We start from the raw sequence: 18033 nt of genomic DNA on the forward strand, positions 1-18033 counted from the left end.
CCTAATGTGGGACAACTCCGATTTCTATCCAAGACAATCCCCAAAATAATGCTAGAGGCAACAGGTCACGTCATCATTGGCGGTGACTTTAACATATGGGCTGACCCAGATCTCGATTGGCACCCTGGTAACCCGGAAAGACGCGAGACAGGCAGAGGGGACCACACTCAATTCAAAACAATGATGGACTTGTATGGCTTGCTTGATGTGTGGCGCTGCATGCACCCGATGGAGAAAGAATACACCTTCTTTTCGGCCCCGCACAACACGTTCACTAGGATAGACTACCTGTACTCCTCCAGTGACTTATTTGACACGGCCATACACTCACAAATCGCGACCATCTCATGGTCCGACCACGACATGGTATCCGTTGATTTAGTATGGGATTCCTTGCCCGTTAGATGCGGACAATGGAGATGTAACGAGACGCTATGGAAAGATCCTGTCTTTAAAATAGAGATGGAAACTGAAATTGAGGAATATTTCCGAACGAATGATACAGGGGAAATCTCGAAACAAGGGGTTTGGGAGGCTGGGAAGGCAACGTGGAGGGGAATCCTCATGCGGGAGGGTGCAAAGAAAAAAAGAGAGAGGGCCCTAATTGAAAACAGAATCCGTGCAGAAATTATCCAACTGGAAAGTGATGCGAAGAAGGGGGACACTGTTGACCCTGAAAAAGTTCTAGAGGCGAGGAAAAAAAGAGAAGAGCTACGCCTCCTGGAACATGAGCAAATAGCCCGTAAACTTCTCCTCTTGAAACAAAAGTTTTATGAGAAAGGGGACAAGGCTGACGCGCTATTAGCGGCTAGACTCCGCGCTCAAAGGGCGGAACGCAGGGTTCAGGAGATACTAGAGGAGGAATCGGGTGTGGGAACTCTTCGACCTACCATTCCGGAATCCTTTGCGGATTTCTATGAGACCCTGTACACCCCTGAAGATGACCCACAGACCTCCAACATTCGATCCTACTTGGACGACGTTGCCATGCCCAAATTGACAAGAACCGAATCAGATACGCTTGATGCCCCCATAACGGGAGAGGAGATCCAAGAGGCTATTAAGCGACTTACATTAGGCAAATCCCCGGGGGAGGACGGGTATACAGCAGGTTTTTACAAAACGTTTGCCCCGCAACTTACACCCTTCCTAGTTGACTTATTCAATCGAATTTTAGAAACAGGAAATCCTCCAGACTCATTTGTCAAAGCACTCATAGCAGTTATCCCGAAGGAAGGAAAAGATCCCACGAAATGTGGATCATATCGCCCCATCTCCCTATTAAATATAGATGCCAAAATATATTCCAGGGTTCTCGCAGCTAGGATTGAATCCCTTATGCCCCGCCTTATTCACCCCGACCAGGTGGGCTTTATAATCGGCCGTCAAGGCGCAGATACCATGCGCAAGACGCTACACTTGGTGCACGCCTCGCACAACCTAAATACTGACCCGGCATTGCTTTCCATTGATGCTGAAAAAGCGTTTGACAGGGTGAACTGGGATTTCTTAATGGAAGTCCTCCAAAATATCGGGCTAGGTCCCAACCTTAGGAGGGGAATTAAAGCGATATATTCGTCTCCCATCGCCTCGGTATTCGTTAACGGGGAGTACTCCAGGTGGTTCCGACTAAAACGAGGCACTAGACAGGGATGCCCCCTCTCAGCTATTTTATTCGCTTTGTCACTTGAACCGCTTGCACACAAGATCAGAGAGGATGAAACCATAGAGGGGATCCATCTAGGAGACACTGAATATAAACTCGCCCTGTATGCGGATGATATCCTTTTACATGTGGTTAATCCTGAGAAATCAGTCCCCCAAGCCATCCTCCTCTTGGAGGAATACGGTCGCCTATCGGGCTTCAAGATCAATCGCTCTAAAACCACGCTCTTCCCCCTTCAGGGCGACGCTGAGGCGAATACTGTGAAATACTCCTCCTTGGGTTTGACGATTGAACACGACAAGATGCTATACCTCGGGGTACACATAACGAAACAGTTAGATTCCCTGTATGAGGCAAATTTCCCACAACTTCTTACTAAGCTCCGCGCAGATCTCGCCAGGTGGGATAAACTGACGATCTCATGGCTTGGCCGCCTCAACGCCGTCAAAATGACCTCCCTCCCGAGGTTTCTTTATCCCTTCCAAATGCTACCAATTAAAATACCGGATCAATACTTTAATGAGGTGAAGAGGGAAATTCTAAAATTCCTCTGGAGGGGCAAAAGGGCCAGGATAGCCTACTCTATATTAACGCTCCCCAAAGACAAAGGCGGGGTGGGACTCCCTGATCTCCGGAAATACTATGCTGCTGCTCAACTACGTCTGTTTGTCCCCCATTTACGTAATCACAAAGAACCACAATGGGTAGCGATGGATAATCATTACTTGACCCCAGCAACACTTGGGGAATGGTTATGGGCCCCGCGAAACCGGGTATTGGGGAGAACGAGAAACCACCCGCTTTTTGTTGCCATATGGGATATATGGCGAGACAGTTCGGAGATGACGGGAATCACGACGTGGCCGTCCCCATTAAGCCATCTATGGTCCCCGGGCATCAATAACTATATCCCCAATGTCGAGCGGTTTCAGACATGGTTTGAAGCGGGACTAGAAAGAGTGGGGCAGCTCCTCCGTAGTGACTCATTTATCACCCTCCCAGAGTTAACAGAAGCTCTAGATATTGGAGTCCTCTCCACCTTCCAATATTTACAAATTAAAGGGGTATTGACCAAATCCGAGTGGAAAGAAAAATTGAGTAGAGACCTCACCCCCTTCGAAAAAATCTTAGACTCCAAGACGACCAGGAAGAATCTGATTTCCCTCATGTACACCTTACTTTTGACCGCAGGTGGTAAATCCTCACACACACTCAAACGGCGATGGGAGATCGATATGAAGATCGATATGGATGATGACGAATGGGACAAAATGTGTGCCATGGCGTCACGTACCTCCATATCATGTCAATATAAACTCCACTCCATAAAACTCTTACATCGCTGGCAATATGATCCGTATAGATTATCCAAGATGTACCAATCCTCCTCCCCCACCTGTTGGCGCGAATGTGGGCAGGTTGCAGACTACTGGCACATGTGGTGGGAGTGCCCCAAGATCAAGATCTTTTGGGATGAGGTCCTGGGATGGATCAGGCACATTGATGGGATTTACAGGATTGCAGATCCGCGCTTAGTCTTGTTTAGCCTCGAGAAAACTGAAGACGAATGGACAAAGGTCCGGGGCCTGACCCCCTATTTATTGCTCGCGGCCCGAGCTTTACTTGCCACCAAATGGAAATCCCCCACGACCCCGTCCAAACAAGAGTGGATCAATGTGGTGCTGAACATATGCACCATGGAAAAAATCACTGCATCCATCCACGGTAGAGCAACACAATCCGAGCTCATATGGTCGGACTTTCTGAGAGCACACACGTCTATCGAAGACCCAACTTCAGACGCGGACGACCCCCCGTCATGAATGAAATAAAACACGTTTCTTGGAAAGTACACATTGACTCTCACCCCCCTGGAATACACCTTCCCCTCTCCATTACATAAGCACTCCCCGAAGGTCTCAGGCGCTCCTCCCACGTGTCGAACCCCTAAAACATACCATACACAACAGAAACTTCACCCTTACTGACGACCACAGCAACATAACACCTTATTCCCTAAAAGACTTATCTCTCTTTCTCGGGGCAGGGGAGGGAGGACGGGAAAATTGTTAATGTTTGAAAGAATGTTCTATAATCGGATTTCATTTATGCCTTTTTCTTTCTATTATCATTTCCTGTATGTGCACGCTCACAGTTGTACTGATCGCTGACTGATGATACTACAAGAGGCGGAACAGAATGATGATGAAAAAGCCTCTTTATATTTTTTGATGTATCTGTTCCTCTGTGTTGCCTTAATGAGGATAAATGTTAACTTTGAAAACTTAATAAAATTGAATTTAAAAATAAAAAAAAAAAAAACCAACAACCCTTTCCATGCGTAGATCCCACATCAACACCCACCCATCGTTGGATCTCAGCCAACAGAATCATGTAGACTATAAGATGTAGCCGGATACAAGCATGCCACCACAATTTGCCAGAGCATCGCACTAGCTGTGGCAATACACTATTCGTAGTCATCCTCTCTGGTCAACGCTGGATGTTTTTTCATCGCACTCAGCTGCTCAATTGTAGATGATGCGTAGGTCCACGTCCTCCCATTTCACATGGAATGTGAAGGATGTCCACGTCCATGTCATTCCATGTGGAATTCAGAGGACGTCTACATCATTGCATAAATTGATAATATTGTGGGCCTGCAATGCGGCAGGGTAGGATGCCATAGGTAAGTGGTTAATTTCCATATCTGAACAAATAAAGGGAGAGTGCAATAGAAGCTATTCATAAATGTGCTGTTGCTATGGAATCGACTTCATGCTGTCGATCGTTTGTCGCAGAATCAATGCTAACTGGCAGTTATGAACAGCTGACGCTGCATCATTGTCTCAGCACCGATGTGAATGGGCTACATTGCATTTGGGGCGGTGAGGGCGGGAATGCCAATAAGAAATATATGGTTATATTTCCTAATTGAGTGCTCTTTGGCCACCTAAGATGCGAGTTACTTTGCAAAAATGATGTGTGCCTTTTTTTAATAGTCATAATCGGAAAAGAAAGAATGACTATTGATGCATTATTATCTATTACAATGTGCTGTATGTGCATTGTGTAATGGAAGAAATCCAGTGGTTGAAGTGAGCAGGAGCTATCGGGAGCAGAGTATGACTACTTTTGTTTTTTACTATTAACAGTTCCACTAGTTTTTACAACCATTTTCAAGATTCCAGACTGGTTCCTTTTGGAGTTAATGCACACCTCTTAATTTTACCATACTCCAGCAGTTACAGCTAAACTGAAATCTGTTTCACCGTACATTCAAAAAGCCTGAATGACATCTCACCCTGAATTGACTCTTTCTGGCTTCATCTTTTCTATCAGAAGCTGGAGGAGGTTCTGCTAACACCAAGAAAATTATCTCTGGCAAAGCCCCATTTCCTACTGATTTTTGGAAAGCAGGATATCTCAAGTTTAATGTTTAGATGTTACAGTTGATAAAGGTCCAGGCCAATTCCACTGAATTGTGTTTTAACATTAGATTGCTACATGGAATTTGCCCCTGTATGCCCCTGGACAAGTGTGCAGGTATAGTAGTACCCTTGGTGACTACTTGGTTGGACTACGGTAAGGAACTCCCGTGAGGGACACAGACTATTCATCCCTCAGACTTTGTCAGACCAGAGGAGATAAAAGACAAATCTGTCTTGGGATCCAGGCTTTGTTATAAATTACCAAATTCGATTCATGGCACTTTTTTCTAGTCGCAGGCCCCTGTTGAAGCAGCCAATGTTCAGGTAGTATGGGTTCCGGCAGTGTTAAGACCAGCGAGCAGAGACGATTGATTTCGCAAGGCCTTACGTAAATGTTCTAACTGACCAACTGAGAGAAACTAATGAAAAACAATAAAGAGGACATCTTTCTTTCGCCTGATGCACCTACTTGGCTGTCAACCAGACCCACACACAACCCCTTGAAAGACGTGCTGCACCTTCCTCCCTCATACCCCATCCCCTGCCAGAGTGACAGTTCTAGTACTTTTTTGGCACACTCCTGCCTCTGAAATAATCACGGGGAGAACAGACCCTAAATAGAGAGTGTTGTTTTCAGTATATAAAGTTTATGTTTTTTAAATTGCCTTTCAAGATTAATGCAGCTGTGCTGTGTCTATACGGATATATTGACTTAAAGACCTTGCACCTGCAGTCCAACTTTATATATAAAGCTGAATGTATTTATGTGTGTGTGTGTGTTTGTCCGGCTATACAAATCCACACCGTTGAACCCACTGCTACCAAATTGTGCATAGATTCCTCATTTGTCTGGGGCAAGATTGTAGTCTATGTTTGGATTCAAAAAATGTACTCAGTAGACACCCTCATTTACTGATGCTCACCCCGATTCACTACAGTAGTTACTAGAAGGAGGCAAACTTTGGAAAAGTGTCTGAAGCAAAATGTTCGATATGTTGCTTATTCCTTTAAAATGTATTACAACTGTATATAGTTCTAAAGTATTTATTAAAGCATTTGTAAAGGGAATAAAAAAAAGAATTTTACATTTTTCTTATCGCGTCACTCTAAATATGGGAAATGGCAAGGTTACAGTTTATTTAAGTTCATTCACAAGAAGAGAGCACAATCAATCAATCTTTCTTGGACATTTTCTCAAATGTGCTGAAGCCATTGAGTGACTGAAAGATGCTGCACAAAAAACGAACATCACTTGGAAAAGCTCCATCTGATGGAAAGCAAAAATCAATATCAAGAGCTTCTGAAACACAACAACAAACAGCAACAGGACTTGCTGACCAGCGGACAGGAGCAACTTTCTCCTGGCCAAATGAGATGCCGGAGCAAACTGAAGCAAGACTTGCCGACCAGAAGACAAGAGCAACTTTCTCCAGGCCAAATGAGATGCCAGAGCAAACTGAAGCAAGACTTGCCGACCAGCGGACAAGAGCAACTTTCTCCAGGGCAAATGAGATGCCAGAGCAAACTGAAGCAAGACTTGCTGACATGAGGACAAGAGCAACATCCTCCAGGGGGCACATGAGACACCACTCGATCAGGACACGGGTAACGCCGGGTACCCCAGCTTGTATTTACTATAAATAGCATCACTCAGAGGTAGCTTGAAGTGGGCACTGAGCGCGATAATATGCAGCACTGAGAGCATTGGGACACTATAACTACCCTTGTCCATGGATGAGATGTTTTTAAGTGGGATCTCCCTTTTAAGGTGTAAAGCTTTATGTGTGAGTTTTGGGTTGTGAGAAGAGCCCGGCAGAAGTTGCATTTTCTGTGAACAGGGATGTTTGTCTCGCACACATGTACATATAAGTAGAATTGCAATGCCCATGTTGACTTTATTAAAGTTTCTGCCTGTAAATTACATGTCCGACATTTTAACACGGCAACAAAAGTGAGCCGGCTTATGCTCCATATGTGTAGCCTGATGCAGGACATTTCTTGGAGTAGACTACGCAGAGCATGGATTTCTCTGGTAGCCCCCTTATAAATATGGGAGAGCAGGCATGTATGAGTGGCATCTGGGGACATAGCTATTGTTCACTGAGCCACAATGCTAGGTGACCATCCATCTAACACCACAGACAAGCATTGGCAATGTCAACAGTTTGGACTTTTGTGTAGGTATTGGAAAGGCACTCGCCAGGCACTGCCTTAGTGGTATTAACTACCCATTGTTGGTAGCAGGTGCAAAATGGTGTGAGTACCTCGGCGTCTAATAGTAGTGCTGTGCAAATGCCAAATACTTATACGCAAGCCAAAACTGTTGGCTTTGGCAATGCTTGTGATTAACAGGACTTAATTTAGGGACATGCATAGTGCACATAAACCGAGTGGCCGAAGGCAGACCTGTTTTTTATTACATCATAGCAGGATTTCAGTTCCAGTTATGTCAGTAACTTTCAGAAGGCAACTTTGAAAAAAATACTGGCAGGCGCTTTGGTTCCAAAGTTTGATAGTAAGGCTTCATGAAAGCGAGCTCAAACAGTTCCCATGAGGAGGTGTTTTGGCCGGGGAGGGGTAGGAACTGGGTGGGAATGGGCGTAAGGATTAGCATGGCCATGCATACAAGTTGTGTGTCCCTCCTCATATGCCATTTCTCCCTATCTGTACTCTAATGCAATAGTTTTGGCTTAAAGGTGGGGTAAGTACCACCTAATAGTACAATCTATAAAATAAACTACCTCTTAAGGCCTCAATCAATAGTGCTCTCGCTAGGCTGGCCACAGGACAACACGGTCAGACATGAAGGCAGAAAACAGTCACATATCCTCAGGTGAATGTACACCGAAGTGCGCCTGCAAACGTTAGACGCGAGCAGGAATCGTTTGTCTATATAAGTGGTACTATGAAAAGGTAGATTGATTTTCTTTTCATATGTACAAAGTGCATTGCAGGATACAGAGGTAGGACAGCACATGTGTGCAATGTTAAGTACATGTATTTCACTTTTGCACCAGTGCAACTTTGACAACTTTTGAAAAGGCTCAATCTGTGGATAAATCATCAGTAAGATCATAAATATAGTATTTATTTTATTGTTCATTTATAAATCACTTAACACCAGCGAGTGGTTTCTAAGCGTGGGATAGCGCCGCCGTGTTGCCTTGCTTCCAAGACAAACGCGTTGCCCCTGAGCTATCCTTCCGGATATTCGGGTGTGTAGGATTACTTAAAGGGAACTGTCCAAGCTGGCAAGCAGAGGAGTGCGGCACTAGGTGAGGTATCATACGTTAAGCAGGCAGTGGGCGTCAGGGTGTTCTGAAGGGTAGGGTGCAGCCTACCTGCCTGGCCTTATTCTGAGCATGCTTTGGATGTCTTTCTTGATCTGTGCTCGCCTCAGTCATCTTGTGTGTGTCTCTCCTGCAGAGCTCTGAGGAACTGCAACTCTCTGTCACCCACATCAAGCAGATCATCAACATTCTGCGCGACTTCATGCGCTCGCCCGAGCACAGGCTCATGGCTTCCACCATCTCCAAGCTCAAGGTGGACCTGGACTTCGACAGCACTTCTATCAACCAAATTCAGCTGGTCTTGTTTGGATTCCAGGATGCGGTAAGCACTCACAGGGAATCAGCCACCACAAGCAGTGTGCATTTTAGTGCTCTAAAAGTACAGAAAACGTGTAACCACATGGCTATCCTGCAGTGAGTGCCGTCAGACATTTTAACAATTACACAATGTGCAGCGGACTTTTACACGCCTATGGGGCTCATAGTAAGTCCTCTGGTATCACTGGTAATTCCAGCCGATACCGGGGGAATACCGTACCGTCGCTGCCGCCTGATTATATTAGGGCTGCAGAGACGCCGGTAAATCCACATTCCCAGGACTCCATGGGATGGGGATGCCGCCATCAGAGGCACTGCTAATACGGTGCCTTTGATTACGGCAAATTGTTTGCTGTTAGGGGCCTGATCTACCGGCAGGTCAGGCCTGCTGGTAGATTACATCCCTGAACAGCAGACTTGTAGTTTGATAGTTCGGAAAGGTGCTGGTATACGTTATTACCGGCACATTATTTCCAGACTGGCAAACTTATAATGAGCCTCTATGTCTCTTGGCCCCTCACCTAAACTTGTTCCTCATTTCACTGAATTAATTTCTGATCCATCTCTTAGACTGAGGTCAGAAGGACTGCACGGCTGTCACAAACATGAGGTCACCTTGACTTTTGCTGGCTACTGCTACTGCTCTGGCAATGTTATGTGTGAATCACTGCAGTAAACTACTACACACATCATCTACTCACATCTTCAAGGTCACATACCGATGTATTTATTAAACATTTGTTTTCTGCGGCACTTCTATTTGTCCAAAACTAGAATTTCGTCACCCCAGTATATATTTAAAAATGTTGCTTGATTGATCCGAGTAGAAAGGTGTGTGTGCGCGACAGTGCTCCAGTTACGAGTATATCCATACGAGATTAAGGGCCTCATCACGAGTTGGGCGGTAACGCCAGCGCTATTACCGCTGGCGCGATTAGCCCTATTAGTGCTGGATCACGGGTTTGGCAGAACAGTTAGTGCCCATTCCCCATTGGGCCTATTTCGGAATTCCTCATTGGGCCCAATGGGGAAAATTTGCGCTATTATTGCTGGCGGATTTCCCGCCGGTGGTAATAGCACCGAAAATCGTCAAATTTTCAGCTCAGAGCTGGGGGGAAATCCGCCAAGGCCATGATCTGGCAGACCCTTAAATGCAGCGGTAATAGCGCTACCGCAGCAATTAAGGGTTACCGCCAGACTCGTGATGAGGCCCTAAATCACGTTATGTGTTTTACCATATCTATACTTGTATTCAAATTTTTTTATTTGAAATGGCGGATGAAGTTTGGTTGCGCCTTTAGTGCTCTGCCCAGCATTGTTTCTTGGGAGCCATTTTTATGAGTGGGAGTACATTTGGCTATTCGATGGCTATTCTGGGTGCCATGTTTTGTGAGTATTTACCCTTACAGTAAGTGCTGAAACATATTGCAAACTTGCCTTAGGCACAAGCTTTTTTTTCAAGCGATCACGCACTCTCTGATATAGGCTGTGCTGCAAGGTCGGATAGAAACGTCTGGAAGTGTGGGCAGCAGTTGATTTAAAACTATATTGGCTATGCATTCCATTTTCACAACTGTGTATCACTATCTGTGATTGGGGTTCTCCCTCTTTTGCCAATAGTGTATAACTACTACTAGGCCCCAAGTAATGCTGTTGCAGCTCTCTGAAATGCCACTGCATGTGTTTGAGTTGATAGAGGAGTTGCTAAGGGAGTTGGGGGGCTGAAGGGGCTACAGCCCCAGGACCATTGGTTGTAGCCCCAGCTAAATGCTCAGGGGCAACATCCAGAAGGCTAGCTAGCCCAGAGTCCCGACAGTCCCGACATTAGCGTAGCCCCAGATCTTTTCCAGACCTAGCAACACCCCTGTGAGCTGATGAACTCTTTGAGTGCCCTTGGGACATATATGTAAGCCCTATAAAAGTGATCTTGTTTTAGCATAAGGCGTATGTATTCGGTGGTGGGGCAGGCAGGAAGTGCCTCAACCCACCTCTCTGAATACCCGCTACCCTGTGCATAACTTCTTTTTCTTCTCCCTGCTTTTTAGGCCCCAGTTTAGGATTAGGTAAGAAGAGGTTTCCTACCTCGCCACAGGTGTTTTTCCTAAGGTGTTTTAGTGGCCAAAGTTTTTGTTTTTGAGCCTCCTAAAAAGACATGTAACATGTACTTCAGTGAGTATGAATGGCAGAGAAACAAAGCCAAGACGAGGACAACATTTTTGCCTTCTGAGAAAAGTAGCCGTTGCATCCCAAAATGGTACCATTGTCAATGACGCTCATTCCAACGTTGCCGGTACGGAAACAACGGTTCCGGTAAGCTTACCGGCACCGTTGTTTCCAGACCGGCAAAGTACAATTCTGGTGAGCAGGTGCCCTCCCGCCCTAAAGGTCTGACTTGCCGGGCAGACCGGCACCTGCCCACAGACTTTCACGGAAGCACCAGTGCTGGTGCTTCTGTGGTCCCCATTCCCATAGAGTCCTACCGGACTCTATGGGAATGGGGAAGAAAATATTACCGGCACCTAGCTCCCAGTCACCGGGACTTGTAATGCCCCAGTGTTACCAGGAAGCTAGGTGCAGGTAACTGTTTACAAGTCCAGCGGCAAACTGCCTGTTTTACCGGCACGGTTACTGCCAGACTTGTAATGAGGCCCAATGTGTCAAGGACAAGAGCCGACGAAGGATTCATATTGCTTCTTTCAATCGATGCTTGCCATCCGTGGTCAGACTGAGTGCTCTATCTACCGCAAAGAAACACCTTTTTCATTAAGAGCCTGCAAAGTCCAAAACGCAGATTGGTGATCGGTAATTTAAAAAACAAGCATTGGCAAAGCCAACAGTTTTGGCATGTGTGTATTAGTATTTGTCATTTGCCAGACACTGCTATTAGATGCCCAGGCACTGGCATCATTTTGCACCTGCTACCATCAATATCCAGTTAATACCAGTACGGCAGTGCCTTTCCCTTGCCTGCACAAAAGCCCAAACTGCAATAGAGTTATATACTATGTTCTAGTCTTCTAAACCCACTGACAGGGTTTGAGTCCTAACTTTTTGTTTTAAATATATCTTTAAGAAATCCTGGATTAAGCTTTATATATAAAATTGTATTAAAATACTTATTTGAGAAACCATGTTTGCACTTCATGTACAGGACCCACTGACGCTCCTAACAAAAGTGCCTTTTTTGCAAATGCTTATGTGCAGTGCCTAATAAAAATCCAGGTGTTGCCAATGGTTGAAGTGTACGAAAAGAAGTAGTGGAACTCTGTTCCCTGCTGGCCAGCCCCCATACACTACAAACCCCATTGCCATGCCCCCCATGCGCAATACAAACCCATACCTCGGTACTGCCTTTCCTCCAATCCACCCCCACCATTGTGTAAAGGCTGAAATAAGCACAGTGAAAAAAAATGCAAAGATGCATTTTAAACGACCTTGTTTCATTGTCCCCCAGAGCAGGAAACTTTACGCACCCTCCCCTTTCTAATCACCCACCATTTGCACCTCTTAAGGGGCATGCTAAAGATTAAAGCCGCTCTACCCATTAACTGCACATACAGCTGTGCCTGCAGTATTTTCACATTAAGTTGCTTAAATGCAAAAGAAATATTCTGATTACTGCGGTAGCAGGGCTATGATTGGTCTGGAGGAATGGGCTTTGTCCCAAGCATGCCACTGAAAACATAACAGCAACCCAGCAGTTCAAAGCTAGCTCACTGTGATGGGAGGTTGCAGCTGCTCCAGCAGGTCCCAGGTTTGAATCCCAAAAAGCAAGAAACAAACAGGCCTGCTGTTTAACGGGGCGTATTGCCCTTTTCAACTTATTTCTACACTTTTATTTTAAAATGAAAACATTCCAGAGCGGTTTCTTTCTAAAATAAAACTATAGGAACGGTAAAACATGGAATAGTCATTTGCAAGGCATACCGTAATTTCAGTATCTGGCTATTAATGGTAGCAGCAGCAAAATGGTGTGAAAACCTGGGCACATAATAGCAATGTCTGGCAAATGCCAACCTAATACCTATAGAAAAGCTAAAGCAGGTGGCTTTGCCAAATGCTAGTTTTTAACAGACCTTCGGTGAAGGATGCACATACTGCTTAAAAAGGAATTGGCTGAAGGCAAACTTGGTTAAGACATTTCTATTACACCAGAAGTGAATATACAGCTCCATTTATGCCATTAATTCTCAGAAGATTTCTGAGAAATGTCATTGGCACACGGTTTGATGTTACTACTTGATACATGCAGCACAAAGAGATCCAAGGAGGATGCGATTTGGGCAGGGAGAGGCAAAAAGTGGATAGGAATGTCCACAGGGATTAACATGTCCATGGGCAGTCAATGTGTGGGTAGAGACCAAACAAGATTTACAATCTCTGTGTCCCTCCTCATATCCCATCGCCCTCCTATCTGTGCTCTAATGCAATAGATCCAGTTTAAGGTGCCACCTAATAGCCAAAACTAAAATACAGGGAGCACCCTTAAAAGCAAAGCTTTGTGTTCTCGTAGACACCAGCTATAGATAGGCCGTTTTTTCCCACCTGTTGTGAAAGTGACAGCACTGAACCCAAGAATGAACTTTGATAGCAACTGGAAATATTTCTGTCTTGTGTTTGTCATGTGCCGTTGGCAGCACAGAATGTGTTTTAAGAAGCTATCTTGCCAAGTGATCTAAGAGTGCTCTTTGCGGTAAGTGTAAACTTTATCCTAGTCTATTATTTAGCACTTGCTGTCAGTCACACAATTACTTGATGCTGTAAGCAGCCAAATGGTGGCGTGTGCTAACATTCCAAGTCTGCACCAATTTTGGTAATAAGTGGTCTAGCGTTGCATTTAGATAACCCGGGCTAATTTATACATAGTTATATTTTCTGGGATTATATAATTTGGGAAAGTAAACTATAGACCACAGAAAATATACCTGCCTAGAACTATACCTGGGCAAAATAAGACTGGTAAAACACAGCCATCGGTCACATATTGCCATCAGCCAAACATTTCACATCAGCGAAAAATGCTTATGGAATTACGATTTAGCAACTCAATGGCACTCAGTTTATCACCCTCAGAATTCTGAATATTTGGGCCATTGGCCTTAAATTAGCATATATATCTCTGCAGGCAGTGCATTGCCTTACTTAGCTAGCCTACATGATCTATATAAAGGGGCACACGTATTTGTGTTCGTTTAACCACTGAGACAGCCTGTTGCTCTTAGAAGCCCAGAGAGTTGCCAGATAACTTTGACAGTAGCTGTGTGTGTGTCTTCTTCATGGTGCACACCCAGTAGCAAAGAGGGGGGCTCTGACACCTTCATCATGAAAGAAAGGAGGTCACCAGCATAATAGGGTGCTTCAGAACAACGGCAATGCAAGGGAAAGGCAGAGGATGTTGATGAATTAAACATGGCGAGCCTGTGACAAGGTTCACCAGAGCCGCTGACATTGTCTTTCTGACTTTGATTAGCACACACAGGCACACCATCGGATGCCACCATTAGTACCTGACCCCCATCAACTTTGCCGCTGCTGCAGCCACTTGCCATTCCCGGATTGTTTTTCAGAAGGCACTTGGATCCTCGCTGAATTGCAATCGGGCTGTGAGCTCCAGGGGTGTCACTTTCACAGAGGGGGTCGGTGGCAAGCTGGTGTCTACAGCCCCCCAGCGCTAGTTGCTAGATCTGACAGACTACCAATCCACCAAGAAAAAACTGCCTTGGTAAGGAAAGGGTAATACCCACATACACCCTTTCAGACAATTTTCTCAGCATGGGAGCCAGGTCATGGGGACCTGCTGAAATTTGCATGCAGCCTGCACAAGTAAGTACATGGACATTTTCAGAGACATTTTGGAACAAAACCTATCTATAACCTAGTAAGCTGTTTACTTTTTAATACAAATTAAATGAAAAAACATATTACATAACTTCAAAGCACTAGTATATATTTCTTAAAGCAAAAAATAAGTAAAATAACGTTTCAGAAACATTAGCATATACCGTTCGCCATTTCGGAAGTAAAATGGCTGCCAAATTCCCAATACAAAACCAGGGAACGAGTGCAAAAGGGGTGTGGTTTTTGGTTGAGATGGGTGGAAAACCACATAGATTTAACTTAGAAATGGGCATTAAATGGGTGGACACATAGCCAAACAACACGAAAAGCCTATCTATCCATCCTCATATGTCATCTGCATTGAAAAGCATTACAGACCCTCATTCACAGGTCCTATTTGAAGCTCATATATTAGAGCTCTTATGTTAATGGCAATAGTTGTGGCTTAATGGGAGCGCTTTCAGTGCCACCTAATAGCCAAAACTAAAAAGGACTAGCTGAAGATGGCACATTATACCACCGGGTCATGAGGTTGGATAAAAGAAAATAATGGGCCACACTCTGAACAGATGCCTTGTTATAATGAGTTACAAAAATACTTTTACTCATTGTTTTAATTAATGCACAAACAATACTTTGGTTGCATTTTTGTGAATATTTAGAAGTTTCTAAAAAGTGAAGTAATGTGTAGATTCCAAATAGCCTTATTGGTGAAACTTTATTTCAGCTAAGACAAACATGCATCTACTTTTGTCCACACACACATTCTGTCTTCTTTGGAGGCTGAGTCGCCTGGTTCCAACCTACAGTGTATTTCATAGTCATGAGATATTCCCTAATCGTGTGCTGGGAAATAATTGTAAAGTTTGAGGGACATTTGTCCCAATGGTTTTGACAGTCTGAGCTCCTGTAAGTGTTATGTACCACAGAGCTGCACTGGTATATTGTCTTATTTAATTCAATAGCAACTGCTTTTATTCACTTGAATAGCTAGGCATGTATTTGGACAACTGTATACATGGAGAGATTGCAGCAAAATGCCGTCCCTTAAAAATTCATTTGATGACAGTTGTCTCCTGTCCATTTTGTTATAGGTACGGTATGACACTTTAAGGTGTACTTTTCATGGATGTGTGCAAATTAAATAATCCAACCAAGTCAGAGCTTTTGTGAGGAATATTTGGTGGTCATCAGGCATTGTCCTTTCTGTTGTATTGGCATTACACTGTGCGTGAAGATATCAAAAATACTAATTCGTTCTCTCTGTGACCATAGGTGAATAAAGTCTTAAGGAACCACTTAATCAGACCTCATTGGATGTTTGCCATGGACAATATTATCCGCCGTGCAGTGCAGGCCGCTGTCACCATTCTTATTCCTGGTAAGAGAAATTAAGGGATCCTTACAACTCCTGCAGAAATCATGCTGAAAAATGTAAAAAAAAAATATATATATATATGTCAATTCAGATGGTAACTATCAAAGCACAAATTTTGTTTCCTTTCAAATACTCCAATCTCCCAAATAGGCAACAGCATAAGGAGTGCTTACATGTGTGGTGGCCACTGGGTCTGAAGTGGGCATGGAGTGGAAGGCAGTGGCTGCTTGGTTAAACACCTTCTTGGAACAGTAATCACTAACTGGATGGCATTTCATTGCTGCTTCATGAGGGTGTGCAGGCGAACCTAAGTCTCTCTAATTGCAGGAGGTTCTTTGTTCAGTTCCCTGAAGGTTCACAATGAGGCATAACAGCAGGCCTCGTGAAAATGCCTCGTCAAACACTATCCTAAGATCAAAACATGTTCCTCTCCTCACAACTGAGCAGATAATCTCCATTGAAAACTTCAATAAACTCTCCACATATCAAAGAAAAAGTCTCCCACGTCTAGTATATTAAAAATGAACACTGGTTTGCCAGATAATACATTCTAAAAGTGTAAATATTGGCACATGTACTTACTGCCTGTTTATAAGAATAGAAAAAAAGTTAACATGTTTTTCACATTATACCCATTCAAATTGTATTTAACGCTCAACTGTTTTAACCTGCATTTTTAAACAAATTTTTCAGTTTTTGTAAATCTATAATGTGTTAATTTTACATTAACCGTTAAACATATATTTTTAAAAAATGTGTCGAGCCCTTTGTGAAGTCCCTCATTACTTTCAACCAATAAACTATAAGTAGGTTACTGTGTCATAATAGCACTATTGACTCTATTTTCAGTCAATAATGGTTGTTAATTGACCATTTCCTCTGTTATCGGACTTCGCTTCACCTTGGACCGCTAACTTTGAAACAGTCAATGAACAACTATTATTAAGTGCAAATGCAGGCAAGAATACGCAATTCTGATCTGATTCAATCCTTGAGTGACATCTCCAGAGATCCTATTTGTTGACCTTAAGTGTCTTCTGAAACACAGTGTTCTTCCCTGGCATGTACTGATGCCGTTACTGTAAAACCATTTTATTGACTCACTAGCTGATATACCCAGCGTTGCCCAGGATATATTTTCTTATAGGTACTATTTGTGATAAATACCTTAAGGTAGCTTTACGCTTTTTCGGAAAGGCTCCATAAGGAAGGTGAAAAGAATAATTCACTACATTCTTCGATTTATTATTTTAAAAATGTTTTCTTATAAAGACTACACAACACAATGTATTGTTCTTCTCCAAAACTCATTCCGAAACGTATAACTGTACGTGAGAACAACATGGAGATTCCTGAGCAGCGTGATGGGTGGCATGATACTGACGGTGCCAACAACTATGGACCCTAAAGTTCAATATTACGCACTGCACATATGTGCTTAGGGAAATGCTGGCTTTTCTCAGTGGTTAGGTCTTTATCTTCTACCATCAACCTTACTCCTACAGTTCCGCCTTCTCAGGCGCTCTGTGATTCATTAGCTTTCTAATTTGTCACTAAAATTGACAACTTACGTGATAATATTAAGTTGGTTCAGCATCTTGTTGTGTGCAGCTACTCAGTGCCAGTTACAATGGATATCCTTCACACTTGGTATGACTTCCCTATTTTTTCTGAGGAGATGGTGGGACAGACTATGTTGCACTTGAAATCTGCAGCTCCTCCCGACCCAGTTCATCTGGATGTGCTTAAAGATATCATGCTAGGCATTGCCGGGCGGGTATCACAAGCAGTTCATTTGTTCTGTCAATCTGGACATATCCCGTGGAAGCTCAAACAAGCTGTGGCCATGCCTCTTTTGAAAAAAACGTCACTGGACCCTTTATTTCTTGCTAACTTTCGTCCTATCTCACTCTTACCTTTTTTCCATGAAGCTGATTGAAGCTCTGGTCTCTCCTCTTCTCTCTTCTTTTCTTGAGTCTTTTGGGCTCTTAGAGCCCTTCCAGCTGGGTTTACATCCGGGGCATGGTACGGAGAGTGTTCTGGTATCCGTGGTTGATGATATGGCCAAGCTGGTTGACAGCAGGGGAGTGGGACCCTGATTTTGTTGGATCT

The 18033-nt window shown here is 43.9% G+C and overlaps 1 protein-coding gene and 1 long non-coding RNA gene across 3 annotated transcripts in view; one reads left to right on the forward strand and one right to left on the reverse strand.

Moving 5' to 3' along the window:
- Positions 1-18033, forward strand: part of MAP3K15 (mitogen-activated protein kinase kinase kinase 15) — a 1358420-nt gene that overhangs the window by 1214138 nt on the left and 126249 nt on the right. For both annotated transcript variants that reach the window (XM_069637110.1, XM_069637109.1), the window contains exons 23-24: positions 8524-8709; positions 15819-15924. In XM_069637110.1, the coding sequence (XP_069493211.1) occupies positions 8524-8709; positions 15819-15924 (292 nt within the window). The remainder of the gene's footprint in view (positions 1-8523; positions 8710-15818; positions 15925-18033) is intronic.
- LOC138526401 (uncharacterized) overlaps positions 1-18033 on the reverse strand; it is a 309600-nt gene that overhangs the window by 181284 nt on the left and 110283 nt on the right. The window lies entirely within an intron of this gene.

This window comes from Ambystoma mexicanum, chromosome 7p, assembly GCF_040938575.1.
Source record: "Ambystoma mexicanum isolate Mex_15411 chromosome 7p, UKY_AmexF1_1, whole genome shotgun sequence".
Taxonomy (NCBI): domain Eukaryota; kingdom Metazoa; phylum Chordata; class Amphibia; order Caudata; family Ambystomatidae; genus Ambystoma; species Ambystoma mexicanum.